Here is a 15,066-nt window from a genome sequence, read left to right on the forward strand (position 1 = left end):
CAATAAATGTGCTACCTCACATCAGTAGAATCAAGGTCAAAAACCATATGATCTTTTTAATAGATGCTAAAAAGCATTTAATAAATTCAGCATCCCTTCATGATAAAAACCTTCAACAAATTGGATATATAAGGAGCATACCTCAACACAATAAAGGCCATATATGACAAGCCCAAAAGCTGTGTGTTTCATGCTGAATGGGGAAAAATGGAAAGCCTTTCCACTAAGATCTGAGACAAGACAAGGATGCCCACTTTCACCACTTTTATTCAGCGTAATACCAGAACTCCCAGCCAGAATAATTAAGCAAAAGAAATAAATGCATTCAAATTGAAAAGGAAGAAGTCAAATTATCTTTGGTTGAAGAGGACATGATCTTATGTTTAGAAAAACCTAGACTTCACCAAAAAACTCATAGAACTGATAAATGAATTAATAAAGTTGCAGGATACAAAATCAACCTACAAAAGTCAGTAGCATCTCTATATATTAGCAGAGATCACTCTGAAAAAGAAAGCAAGAAAGCAATCTTTACAATAGGTACCAAAAAATATACCTAGAAATGAATTTAACCAAGGTGGTGAAAAATCTCTACAAAGAAAAGTATAAAACACTGATTAAAGAAATTGAAGAGGATTCACAAAAAAGGAAAGATATGCTTACGGACTGGAGGAATTCATCTTGTTAAAATGTCTTTGCTACCTAAAGTGATCTACAGATTTAATACAATCCCTATCAGAATACCAATTATATCCTTCACAGAAATAGAAAAAAAAGTCCTAAAATTTGTATGGAACCACAAAAGACCACAAACATCTATAGCAGTATTGAGCAAAAAGAACAAAGCTGGAGGCATCACACTACCTGAATTCAAATAATATTACAAAGCTATAATAACGAAAACATCATGGTACTGGCATAAAAACAGACACATATACCAATGGAACAGAATAGAGAACCCAGAAATAAGTCCATACTCATTTTCAACTCATTTTCAACAAAGGTACCCAGAATGTACCTTGAGGAAAGAATGGTCTCTTTAATAAATGGTGCTAAGAAAACTGGATCTCTCTGTGCAGAAGAATGAATCTAAATCTCCACCATATGCAAAAATCAACTCAAAATGGATTCAAGACTTAAATGTAAGATCTGAAAAGATTAGAAGATATTGAGGAAAGGCTTCAGGACATTAGTCTGTGCAAGAAGTTTTTGGGGTTAAGACCTCAAAAGCATGGGCAACAAAAGCAAAAACAGACAAATGGGATTGTATCAAGCTAAAAAGCTTCTGCATGGCAAAGGAAACAATGAACTAAGTGAAGAAACAACCTGTAGGATGGGAGAAGATTTGCAAACTATCCTTCTGACAAGAGATTAATAACCAGAATATATAAGGAACTCAAACAGCTCAATAGCAGAAAAACAATCTTGAGTAAAAAATGGGCAAAAGACCTGAGTAGGCATAAAGACATACCAGTGGCCCACAGGTATACGAAAAAATGCTCAGCATCACTAATCATCAGGGAAATGCAAATCCAAACTACAATGAGATATCATCACACCCCAGTTTGAATGGCTTTTACCAAAAGACAAAAAATTACAAATGCTTTTGAAGGTGTGGAGAAAGGGGAATTCTTATATACGGTTTGTGGGAATGTAAAGTAGTACAGCTGTTATGGGAAATAGTATGGAGGTTTCTCAAAAAAACTAAAAATAGAACTAGCATATAATTCTAAAAGAAAGGAAATCATTATTTCAAATGATACCTGCGCTCTGATGTTTACTGCAGCACTATTCACAATAGGCAAGATGTGGAATCAACCTGAGTGTCCATCATCAGGTGGATGGATAAAGAAAATCCATCCATCAGGTGGATGGATAAAGAACAATGGAATATTATTCAGCCATAAAAAATAACAAAATCCTGTTATTTGCAGCAACATGGAACTAAAGATCATTATGTTAAGTGAAATAAACCAGGCACAGAAAGACAAATATCACGTTATCACTCAGATGTAGCAGCTAAAAAAGTAGGTTTTATGGAAGTAGAGAGTAGAATGGTGGTTACCAGAGACTGGGAAGGGAAGAGGGGAATGAAGAGAAGTTGGTTAATGGGTACAAAAATACAGTTAGGTAGAAGGAGTAAGTTCTAGTATTTGATAGTAAAGTAGGGAAATTAAAGTTAACAATAATTTATTGTGTATTTCCAAATAGCTGGAAGATAATTATAATGGTTCCAACACAGAAAAGTTGGTAACGGATATCTCAGTTACCCTGATTTGATCATCACACATTGTGTACGTGTATCAAAATAACCATATGTACTTCCAAAATAAGTATAATATCAATTTTAGAAAGATAATCTGAGCTGTAGTTAAATAATGTGGCTATGATATCCTGAATCAGTGGCACAGCTGGGAGTAAAATTGGGTCTGTTTCCATTCCCGAGTTTTTTCATTAGTCTTAGAATAAACTGCCAAAAATTGCTTTGAGACACTGACCTATAGCACTCGCCACAATTTCAAGCAGAAACAATGTAAGTTAACATTTTAGAAACTGACATTTCTGTAGCTCTGCAGATTGGGAAAGATACCTTTGAAAGGAATGGTGTATCTCTGTCTGCTTGCTATCTGATGGAAGTGCTGTTTACCAACAGCGTGTGTAAAAGACCAGCGAGAGGCAGGTAATAAGGAACCAGATAATTCTTAAATGAGTAACTCTTTTACCATCAAGAATTTCTTATGTAACCAAAAATCACTTGTACCCCAAAAGCTATTGAAATTTTTAATGTTGAAAAAGAATTCCTTATACATACAAATCCGTTTCTGTTTGTCTCACCACCAAAATGTAAAAATAGATTTTCGTAAGACTTATTAATTAAACATGTTCTACTTCATTCAACAGCATCCAACAAATCATTTGTTGAGTGCCTTTATACCAAGTGCTGGGGTTAGAGTGATGAGCAGAAGACTTAAACTTTATTGAAATAAACAGTTGTTGAAGTAATAATCATACAAATAAGTAGTTATAGTTATTTAAATGCTATGCATAAAATCTACTAAGGGATTAATAATCAGGGGCCAGGTGTGGTGGCTCATGCCTGTAATCCCAGCACTTTGAGAGGCTGAGGAATTCAGATCAGCCTATGCAACACAGCAGGACCCCGTCCCTATAAAAAAGGAAGAAAAAAAAGGTTATATAGTAATGTTCAGAAAGGCTCACTTAAAGAGTTAAAGTTTTAGCGGAGATATGAAGGTTTAATGAAACAAAAAGGTGGAGGGATAGAGAAAAGGAGCTTATACTCAGCAAACAGCACGTACAGAGGCCCTGAAGAAGGACATAGTATGATCTGTCCTAAGAATTGAAAGACAACTAGAGTATTTGGAACAGAGAAAGCTAATAAAAAATGCAAGTCTCGGTCATGAGAAGAGAAGTGAAAGTGTTTACTAAGTATCACCAAGGAAACCACAGCAAAAGGAGAAGTGAATCTCCCCCCAAAATAAACTGTACTGTTCGAATTTTGTTTTAAAGATTCATTGTCAAGAACACTACAATTTTTAATTTGCTAAGTAGTGTATTACTAAGATTTGGGCAGTTTTAATGTGTTCTTTTTCATTTGAGTTTTATTCCTTTCTATACTGACTTACTGGAAATTGAGGGATGACTTTGATGTGCTGAAGTGTTTAGATCAGTAATTTTCACTGTTGAACGGTCACAGAAAGAGAGAATCTTACCTTGTTTTCTTGGCTGGGGATTTTGTGTGGGTGTCTGAGGTGCAGCTGCACCATGAGTTTCTTGGCAGTCAGGACAGGGCAATTCTCAATGCAGTTCATTTTGAATAGGAAGAAACTTAAGAGTAAAAAGTCTACTTTGAATGCACTAAATTCAGTGGAAAACACCCAGGGCCTGAACCTTCCGCTGACATCCTGTTATTTGGTTAAATGGATACAGCAGCCTCAGACCCATGTCCAGGTTTTATGGTAGGAACACATGAAGGGGAGAACAGTGAAAGCTTTGTTTCAATATAAAAGTATCAGTTACCACGTCTAGTTTTTAAATGTTTTTGGTTTTTGTTTGTGGTCTATTTAAGTTTATTCTCTAAAGAACACTTAATTAAAAAGGCAGATTGATGGAAACCTAGCTTTGCTTGCAAGTGTGAATTCATATTTTTATGTAGCTTCTCAGAAATATTTTTTCAGATTTATTTATATACAGATGGATTCCCAGATCTGCTTTTATTGCTCAAGTTTTCCTCACTCTCCTTTGACCTCTTCTGTAGTCTATAAGCATCATGTTTTCCCAAACCCTCAAATTAAATGCAGACGGTATAGAACTTCTCATTTTTAAGCACACTTGCATCCTTCCCTTTGCATAAACTCATCATTACCCTTCATAAGCAGAAACCTTTGAGCTGCATCCAGTGCTTAACTGCTTGTTTATATCTTTACTGTTTTTTAGTATTAGTACTTTCAGAGTAGTATAAAGTCTTGTTCTATGGACAGTGTGCCTGAGTTCAAATCCAGTCCTGCTACTTACTTTGTTGGTTCCATTAGTTTTTTTAGTTTTTAACTTCCAAAATAAAGATAAATATGTTAGAACCTTGTAAGTTTTTTTTTAAGATGTAAGAAAATGCGTACAAAGGACTTAATTTAAAATAAATATCCAGGCGAAGAGATGCTAGTTATCATTTTATTCTTGATTTAAGTCCAGTCTTCTAGAATCTATTAATAGCTGTCTTTTCTGGTTGATGTCATTTAGTCTAAAGATCGTCTATATGCTGATAACTTCCCACTAATACTTCTGTTCCTAACCTCACTTTTTCCTAAGCTCCAGACTTGCGGGTCTGCCTGCTACTATATTATCTACACTTAAATGTCAGATGCATACTTCAAATATAACATGTCTTAAAACAACTTTTGATCTCTATCACCTGCCCCTGCTTGTTTCCCCAATCTTTTCCTCCCCATTCTTTTCTATCTCAGTTAATGGTAGCACCCTTTGTACTTCTGGCTTTTGTTTAGCTACCAGCCCCTGTCCATTTAATCAGCACATCTTAATAGCATTATCCCCAGAATATATCCTGAATCTGACTCCTTGTTGTCATCTTATCTACTACCATCATAGTCTAAGACAATAATCCTTTCCTGTCCTAGGCAATTATATAATGAATGGTCTTCTTATTTCTCTGTATTTCACGATAAGACTGGACCATTTTTAGTCTTACCTTGAACAATCCATTCTCCACATTGAAGAACAATATTCTAAAAAAAGATTATTTCCCTTCTTTTTATTGAAATTCGAAAACTATCCAGAGTTCTTGAAAGCCTTTCATGACCTAGCTCCTGTCTGACTTTCTGCTAGTCTCTCAAACCCTGCTAGTTCATTCCATCTGAAGGCTCTTTTTACTAGCCTTTTCCTCTCTTTGGGATATTTTTCACCCATATCTTCACAATGTGGCTCCTTGCAATTTTTAGGTCTCAGATGTTAACTCCTTAGAGAGGCTTACCCTGACATCTTTCCTTCTTTTCTTAAGTTAATCACTATCTGAAATTTCCCTTCCTCTTCCTTCTTTCATAAAGTGCCCCTCCCCAAACCCAAAGGAATTTAATTTCCATACAAGAACTTTATCCTTTTATTCACTGCCATATGCCCAGTGCTTAGAATGGAATCTGGTATTCAGAATGTTTTCAGTATTACAATACTATATGGGTGGATGGCTAGATGAAAGAATGAACGAGTATGTATCTGGTAATTTTTCTACAACCAGAGAAATCATAGATTATTTCATCCTTACAAACTTTGTATAGGTGTTTATTTTAGAATTAATTATGCTAATCTTTGTCCTAATTGCTTTTATCTATCTCTTCTGTTTTTGATTGTAAGGCTTTCTTCTCTCATAGAGTGCTGGATACAATTTTAGTACTTAATGTTGATTAAACTGAAAATGCAATCTAACATCTTTATATTCTCTGAAATTATATAATATGTATTTCTGGAAGCAGGTGTGTTTAAAATACGCATTCCCCTTTTATCTCCTGCAGTTCATAATTGGACCCTTGAAGACACTCTTCAGTGGTTGATAGAGTTTGTTGAACTACCCCAATATGAGAAGAATTTTAGAGACAACAATGTCAAAGGAACGACACTTCCCAGGTGAGTCTTTGTTATGCAAATGTATTTTCCTCTCAGGGAGAGTTATATGCTAGATGTCTTTTCCCATACTGAATGTACAAGTTACTTCCATGACTGAGGGCACAAAGGAAATGTAAATGTATCCATTCTTTAATCTTTCTAAATTATGCATTTTCAAGTTTTAATCAATTTTTCTTGTCTAAATAATCAGGCTCTTGAAAAAAATTATTTCCAAGGAACATGATTTTGAGTTTCAGAAGGTGGGTCAACTATATCATTTGTAAATAACATCAAGGGTCAACTTTTGACTGATCTAAGAAAAACTTTTTTTTTGATACTGATTCATTTTTGTGAACACACCTACTTGAATGGATTAATGTGCATCTCTTTCTTGTGACATTTTAAATGACAATAACCATTGAATTATGGTGTCTATACGTTATACCTGAATTTTAAAAATGAAATTAATAAAAAATAGCAGCCATTTAAAAATGTATGTTACATACAAGTACTTTATATTATCTCATTTAACCCTCATGATTAAAATGAGCTATATATTGTCCTTCCCATTTTACAGGTTAAAAAACCAAGTCAGAGACAAGTTAAACATTTCACCCAAGGCAGCATTTAAACCCAGATAGATTTGATAGCAAAGTCCAGATTGCCAGTTTTTCCCTTAGATGTCTGAATCCAGTTGTTTTCTAAATTTTATTTTCTAAATTATATCTAAGTTGTATCATTTGCAAATACCAAATGATATAATTTAGAAATTATAATTTCTAATTAATTAACTTAATAATTTTGAAGGATTTAAATGTCAAAATTTGTAATGATTCTACCAGAATTTTTTACCCTTACAAGATTGCTTCTTAAGTTTTATTTTTCCCTGGATGATTTCCTACATCAAAAAAGACTCTGATCAGTTATTACAGTCTGATCTTTATATGTAATGAAATATATACATTGTGTCCCTAGTCAACTTCCTTACATGCCCTATTTAGATAAATATCCTTTGTTGCTTTGAGTTTTGTATTTTGGATCAAGTTGAAAGTTTTCAAATCTCTCTTAAATGTATTCTGAACACCAACATTAGTATTTCTGATTTTATTATACACATGACTAGAATGATGAAATTATGGGGATAAGATTCAATTCGATAACTACTTCCTGAATATCTTTTATGTTCATAGTACAACTAGATGTTCGAAAGAAGACAAAAATCAAATAAAATATAGTTCTTTTAATTAAAACAAGTTCTTAAAACAGAGTCAAACATTAAAATGAAATTAGAGTTTTTTAGTTTATATGTGTTGCCCTGGGTATGAGGAACAACAGAAATTTCCTTGTTGCGTTTTGAGAAACTTCTTTATATAACAACAACATGAAATAAAATAGGCTAATCTGTGTTTTGACAATTAGTATTATAGCTACTCATTTCTTTTGGTTAAGTAAAGATGATCAGAGATGCTTCCAATTCTGGTAAAATTGTGACATCACACACTTGTCAAGATAACTCCTTAAACAGTGAACATGTTATTATAGAAAAACATAAGTTCAGTTTTCAGGTCAGCCCATTGGAACCTTTTTTAGGGGAGGAGAAAGGAAAACAATAAACTCTTTCTTAAGCCCCTGTTATGTGGTAATGGAAATTAGATGAGTCAACTTAAAGGAGCAATATCTATTAATTTCAATTATTGTGTAAGTTCCAGAGCTCTTTGTATGGTATCTGTAGACATAAGAGCTAGTTCAAAGAATGTATAAGAAAATGTATTACATATTCTAGATAGTTGGCCTACAACAGTCCATTATGATGTTTCTTTTCTGTGACGTTAAAACCCTTTACATCTGCCAAAGGTAGCTAAAACTATGTTTTATGTTGACTGTAGTGGTGATCTTAAACCTTTCACTGTGTTTTCTACTCTGTAATTGTTACTACCAAACATTATACTAAGGCTTTCTTCACCCGACACATACCACCTCATTTCTTTCAGGCCTATGTGGCCTTCCTTGATACCCTCACCCACTCAGGTGGAATCATTTTTACCTCTGGACTCATATTGAATCTTGCATAAATTTTTGTTATGTATTTTCTTTTTTACTACATCTTGTTGTCTTTCTTAGTCTATTGATAGTTTGCTATTAATTCATGCATTCATGCATCCATCCGTCCATACATTCATTCAGCTATTATACAAACATTTATCAAGCTTCTGCTTCTGTCAAGTACTACATTAGGCTTTGGGGATACAGAAATAAGACATAGGCTTTGCCTGTGTGCAGTTTGATAAGTGTCATATTAAAGGTGTAAGGGAAGCATTATAGGAAAGTACCTGTGAAGATAAAGGAAGGCATTTTAGAGAGGGAATGTTAGAGTTCTTTGCTCTTTACGGTTTTATAGAAGCCTCATAGGAGTTCCTGTAATTTTCTCCATACTTAGAGAGTACTGATACCTTTCTCTACAAAATGTAGTGTTTCAGAGTAGTCTTTGGAATCGTACGTATTTGGGTTTGAATCCTTGTATTATCTGTTGCTAATTATGTAACCTTAGGCAAGTTAATCTCTCACAAGTATCTTCACCTATAAAATGGAAGTACTGTTATAAGGTTTTCTTGACTATGAAGCCATTGGTACAGGACCCAGCATATATTATATGGCTGTGTTTATTGTCATTGTTATTATTATTAGACTTTCTGTAATGAAATCTTTACCAGCATCATACTTGGTTGTTAAGAAATCTTAGTTGAGTACTGGGCTGCTTGTGTTTACGGTCCATAATAAAGTGATTTTATTTCCTTATTTTACCTGTGCCCCCTACATGCTTTCTTCATAGCTAATAAGATGGTTTAGTACTTCTTATTATATAAATTCCTTTACCTACCTACCTCAATCCGTGAAGGCTTTTTATTTCCCACTTGTGACTTCAGTGTACTTTGTTCAATTTTTAAACAGTTTAAACATTAGAATGTTAAAGGTATAGATTTTTTGATACTTTTAAAGAAAATCAATATGATCTAAATTGAAAACTGTTTTTTAAAATGTGCTGTAGATGTTAAATTAAGTTACTTACGGTTTTATTATCCTTTGTGAAAGGATAATAAATGACAGAAGTAATTAATGATTATAAAATATTTTCAACTTTAGGCCGGGCGCGGTGGCTCACGCCTGTAATCTCAGCACTTTGGGAGGCCGAGGCGGGTGGAACACGAGGTCAGGAGATCGAGACCATTCTGGCCAACATGGTGAAACCCCATCTCTACTAAAAATACAAAAAATTACCCAGACGGGGTGGCGGGTGCCTGTAGTCCCAACTCCTCGGGAGGCTGAGGCAGGAGAATCGCTTGAACCCGGGAGGTAGAGGTTGCAGAGAGTCAAGATCAAACCACTGCACTCTATCCTAGGTGACAGAGTGAGACTCTGTCTCAAAAAAAAGTTTTTTTTTCAACTTTATACATTTCTAAATCATAGTAAGTCATAACAGAAAGTAACCTTAGAAAATAAAAACTTTTTCAGTGTAGCTACTAAATGATTTAACATACAGGAGTCTTTCTGCAGCTAAGTTTGCTCTGAAGAGGTTTTTGAAACGTGTAACAAATTATTAAATCGCACATGGATGAGCTCCAACAGTCATCGTCAGTAATATGTAAAGTATTAAATGTGTTGCTCAAATATTTAAATTTATGTACTAGAAATATTTTCATTTAATATATATATTTATGTTTTTCAAATAAACAGGATAGCAGTGCACGAACCTTCATTTATGATCTCCCAGTTGAAAATCAGTGACCGGAGTCACAGACAAAAACTTCAGCTCAAGGCATTGGATGTGGTTTTGTTTGGACCTCTAACACGTTAGTATTCTCTCTCACTCAGAGGATGATGTAAGATAATATCCTGATCATCTCTGTGTTATTTAAGGAAAGAAAAAAATAAGATAGTAGGCCTCTAAGAAGAATCATCTATTAGCTGTGAAAGAAGTATATTACTTTCTTAAAAGATTTATAGGTTGGGATTTTCTGTCACTGAAATATGAGTGTGAAATTTTCAAAGCTGGTTACTAATGTAAGAAGTGATACATAAAAAAACTATATTTAGCTGTTAATTTAGAATTTTTAGGTTTAAAACTTTGAATCTTTGGAGCAGTTTTAATGTTGCTGTTACTATAATTGGATATTCACTGAGGAATCTCTTAAAAAATAATACAATCTAACCATCTTGATGGCATGAAGCAATAGAGCCTAACAATTTCACTAAGTACCAAGAAAAGGGTTTTTTTAGATATAGATGGAAAGCAAAGACTCACTTGAAGCTTTATAAATTAACGAACTATACTGGCAGGAGCAGGAAGTAGGCAATGTTATTTGATTATTTTGAAGAGAAACATTTGAGAAAGTGTTATGCAATATCTGTAAAGAAAATAAACCTTGTATTTATTTACTTTGACAGGAATATTTTTTTTCCCCAGAAGAGAAGTTTAATATGTTTGTTTTATTTAATTTCAAATTTTTCAGAAAGCTTTGGGAGAAAGTGTTTGAAAAGTACACCTTTTAAAGGAATTATTTTTTTAAGTCAAAAAAGAATAACAAAATTACCACAAGAAAAATTGCTTCCTTAAGTTATAAAGTAGGAAGCTAATGTTTATTCTCCCTGAATTCTTGGAGTTAGATTTTCAGGTTTCTATGATACCATCTTGGGAATGGCCCTTCTAAAAAAAGGGTAACTAGAATTGGTTGAATAGATTTTATGACTTTACTGGTGGTTCTTTTTTGGCTTGGACTAAAAGAACAGCTGGTGAAACAGCTGGAACTCCCCTTATGAGAGTTGGTGGAAATGCACTGTTGGTGGAAATTACAAACCCTAGGAAACAGAACACTACTGAAATGCCGAGCGTTCCATAGAGATGATGCCCTTTCCAACCTTTTCCTTGTCCTCACTTCCAGACTGAATCCATTGGGGGATTGTCTTCTGTGGGATTCTGTCCAATTTTTCTCATGTGAGTGGTTGGTAAAAATAGGAATTAAAGTATAGAATTTGTTTCTCTTTACAACTTGATCAGGAATATTCATATTTTATTAATCTTGAAACTAACACCTTTCTAAGCCCCCAAAATTATATTACCAAGTCATTTGAAAAGAAATCAAACTAGTCTCAAAAAAGACTGTAAACAAATATTTAAGTAAACCATTTAAAAAGTTAATGATTTTAAATGTTTGTCTTAGATGATTATTTGAGTGAATGTGCCTCATAGTCAGAACACTTATGTTAGATTTATTTTAAAAACCAGCATTGTGAAATGAACAGAGATACATTTTAAAGGAGTTTTTTTTTTTTTGTTAAATCTTTTCCAGTCTAGTGCTTATTATTGAGTGTGGGACCTTATTTATCTATTTATTGTTATTTATGATCAGAGAATAGGGCTCATAGTTGAAGGAGAACCTGAGTTGAACATCTCAGTGTGAGACAGAAATAAAAAATGCTTTTGAGATTGTAGCTTTCAGCCGTACATTTCTTCCACTACAGGTGGAAGGGTGAGGGTGTGCACTCTGGCAATATGGAGAACTGAGAGTCTCTGATGTAGAGCATGCTACATATCACACTACACAAACATAGCCAAACCCCAGACTTGTCAGCCTGGGAACTTGGGATTTCTGTAGAATTCTTTATGTCACCAAACTTCAAAATATGTTTCTGCTGGAGGCCTGGGCATGTAGGCAGTTTTTCACTGTGAGCTGTATGTCTTTGGAGCATTACAATAATATATTAGCTATCATTGTGTCTGTTCCAGAGAGCCCCGTGAAAAGTAGTGTGTACTGACTGGGCTGAATTAGGAAATTTGAATAGTGATTTCTGTGTTTTGTATCACCGAAGGCAGTAGGCCCTGGCTTCTCCCTTGTTGTTTTAGACATACGGCTGGGGGTTAGCATCACGCCAGTAACCCCTGTATCTCTGGCATATAGACACCTAAAATTGAATAATTGTTATTACTATTTAACCCTGGCTTTTATCAGCCTTAGCACTAGTCACTCTTTGGGCTGGGTAGTTCTTGGATAAGTCTTTGTTATTAGCAGGGGTGACACAGGGGGGAGGTTGTCTTGTGCACTGTAGGATGTTCAGCAGTACTTCTGGCATCTGCCCACTAGATGCCAGTAACCACTCCTCCAAGTTGAGACAACTCAGAATTGTCAAATGTCTGCTAGGGGTGGATGAGGAATTACCACCAGCCTTGAGAACCACTGATTAACCTAACCTAATTAGTTATATGGCTACCTCCTTGGGGAAAATACATTTTGGTGAGTGATCAGGTTTATAAGTGTGTCAAAAATGTGACAGCTGTCTGGCTTCACTGAAGGAAGGGAGTTGGGATGATGGTGGTGATACTTTTGATGGCTCCCTTCACCCCACAGAGGACCATTCTGGCAGCATATGATTGGAAGTGCGGTTGCTTTTTCAAGGGTCCCCATGACTTTGGCCACTCCGTCTACCACTAGCAGGGGCATGGTGTGTCCATGTGGGTTTACCTCTACCCTTCTATAAGTCTAGTATATCAAAGAGTTATAAGAAGCACAGTCATTACTTGAAAAAAGAATTTTTAAAAGGCTAGAGCTTGTGCATGGGAAAGAGATCTCCACTTTTTGGTTTTGTTTTAGATACTACTTAAAAAGTGTCTTTTTGTATTGTCCTATTCAAAGATTAATTTAATCGTCTGTAATTCTCTTAATAGGCCCACCTCATAACTGGATGAAAGATTTTATCCTCACAGTTTCTATAGTAATTGGTGTTGGAGGGTGCTGGTTTGCTTATACGCAGAATAAGACATCAAAAGAACATGTTGCAAAAATGATGAAAGATTTAGAGAGCCTACAAACTGCAGAGCAAAGTCTAATGGACTTACAAGAGAGGTAAGTTCAGAAAAATCATAACTCATGTTATTTATGTAGGCAAATACAATTTGTAAAAAAAAAGTAATATGGGCATGTGCTTAAACACTTATATTTAGGTTATTATACACATCAGGAATATATGCATATTTGATTTCACTTTTTTTAGAAAAGTATATTTTTATAATTACAGATTTATTATAAATGTGTGTACTTGAGAATAAATGACTAGAAGAACAGTGAAGGTAAGTCAAATATAGTGGGATTAGATGTGTAGCTAAGTTTTATTTTTAACTTGATTTAAATAATTACGAATTTTTAAAAAGCTTTTTGCGGAAGAGTATTTCCCTGTCTTCCCTGTCTTTTGAGCCCAGGATAACCAAAATAGCTGTATAGTAAGTTGCCTGATATTTTTATTAACCAAACTTAGGGCTAATGAAAAATGCTATGATTTTTGATTGAAATATGTATTTAATTGCTTGACACAGTATTCATTATTTTGTAAAAAATAAAACTTTGGAAATTTTTGTGAGGAATTTTTATTTTTATTGTTCTATAAGGCTTGAAAAGGCACAGGAAGAAAACAGAAATGTTGCTGTAGAAAAGCAAAATTTAGAGCGCAAAATGATGGATGAAATCAATTACGCAAAGGAGGAGGCTTGTCGGCTGAGAGAGCTAAGGGAGGGAGCTGAATGTGAATTGAGTAGACGTCAGTATGCAGAACAGGAATTGGAACAGGTATTTACATTAAAAAAAGTCAGTTGTAAAGATGTTAACATTGCCACTCTGAGGAGGCAGGTCCTGTTTTTCTTCAGTTTCCTACATTTAGTTCCATTGTCTACTGTTCCTCAGTTGATAAAAGAATCATTTATGTTGTTAGCATTGATCAAAGTTCATATAGCAAAATAACACAGTAACTGAAAGATAAAGTTGCCATCATGTTCACTCGTTCATGAAATCTTAACTCTTGCCATGTTCATTGTCTTGAGTAAATTTAAGGTGTTTAACATCTGTAATATGTTTAAGTTTCTGACTGTAATGTAGTAAGATAAAGTATATCTAAGTTTGAACTTCTCTGCAAAGGTAAAGGATCTCTATTAAACATCCATTTGAATCCTGTTAAATAGTTTTAGAACATAATCTGGAAACATAATTGGAAAGAAGCTCCTTTCCAATACCTGCTTCTCCTGTTCGGTTACTTAAGATAGAAAATAGGCATTTAGGCATTGCACAGAGTCCTTTGGAGAGGGTGAGGTGCTGGGAGAATTTAATTATAGGCAGATGCATTAGTTTCCTGTTCCTGCTGTTTTTTAAAAAAAAAAAAAAGCCACAAACTTAGTGGTTTAAATAAACATAAATTTATCATCGTAAAGTTCTGGAGGTCAGAGTGAGTTGAGGCGAGCCTGTAGGACTGTGTTCCCTCTGCAGGCTGTAGGGGAGGATGTGTTTCCTTGCCTCCTCCACTGGTAAAGGCCACCCACGTTTCTCAGCTCATGGCCCCTTCCTCTGTCTTCAAAGTGCGTCATTCCAGCCTCTACTTCTGTGGTCCCATCTCCTCCTTCTGACTTTGATGCTTTTGTTACTGATAATGAAACTGAAGAACAAAATGAGGATTATAAAACTTGCTCAAAATTAGAGGTGACTCAGTTATAAAGCAGGGCAAGAGCTTAGGTATTCTGCCTCCACTTCATTTTATGCACTGTTGCTGCCTTCTTAATATAGTGCTAAATAAGAAATGCAAATTAAGTGATGAATGACTTAAGGTCAACTCAGGAGAAAATATGCACTGTGCATTACTGTTTCCTTCAAGATCGCCATTTTATGAGACTATGTCTGACTGAACGCAGCCATCTTTTTTACAACTGTTAACCACTCCTCCTCTGACACTCCTAGATGTCTGTGTTTTGGAGCTCTTCCCTCTAAGAACTCTTAGATATATTTTACAGTCATGCCCCATTCACCTAACAAATCATATCAGCACAGAATGTAGCAAAGAATCAGGAGTTGACAAAAAAGGCCTAGTCGAAATCATACTGTATCCGAGAATTGGGTACTATGCCCT

The 15,066-nt window shown here is 34.8% G+C and overlaps 1 protein-coding gene across 3 annotated transcripts in view; it reads left to right on the forward strand.

Annotated features, from left to right (window-relative positions):
- STIM2 (stromal interaction molecule 2) overlaps positions 1-15,066 on the forward strand; it is a 170,061-nt gene that overhangs the window by 125,579 nt on the left and 29,416 nt on the right. For all 3 annotated transcript variants that reach the window (XM_030917586.1, XM_010368900.2, XM_030917592.1), the window contains exons 4-7: positions 6,039-6,150; positions 9,862-9,977; positions 12,848-13,025; positions 13,565-13,742. In XM_030917586.1, coding sequence (XP_030773446.1) covers positions 6,039-6,150; positions 9,862-9,977; positions 12,848-13,025; positions 13,565-13,742 — 584 coding nt within the window. The remainder of the gene's footprint in view (positions 1-6,038; positions 6,151-9,861; positions 9,978-12,847; positions 13,026-13,564; positions 13,743-15,066) is intronic.

This window comes from Rhinopithecus roxellana, chromosome 2, assembly GCF_007565055.1.
Source record: "Rhinopithecus roxellana isolate Shanxi Qingling chromosome 2, ASM756505v1, whole genome shotgun sequence".
In the NCBI taxonomy this organism is placed as follows: Eukaryota; Metazoa; Chordata; class Mammalia; order Primates; family Cercopithecidae; genus Rhinopithecus; species Rhinopithecus roxellana.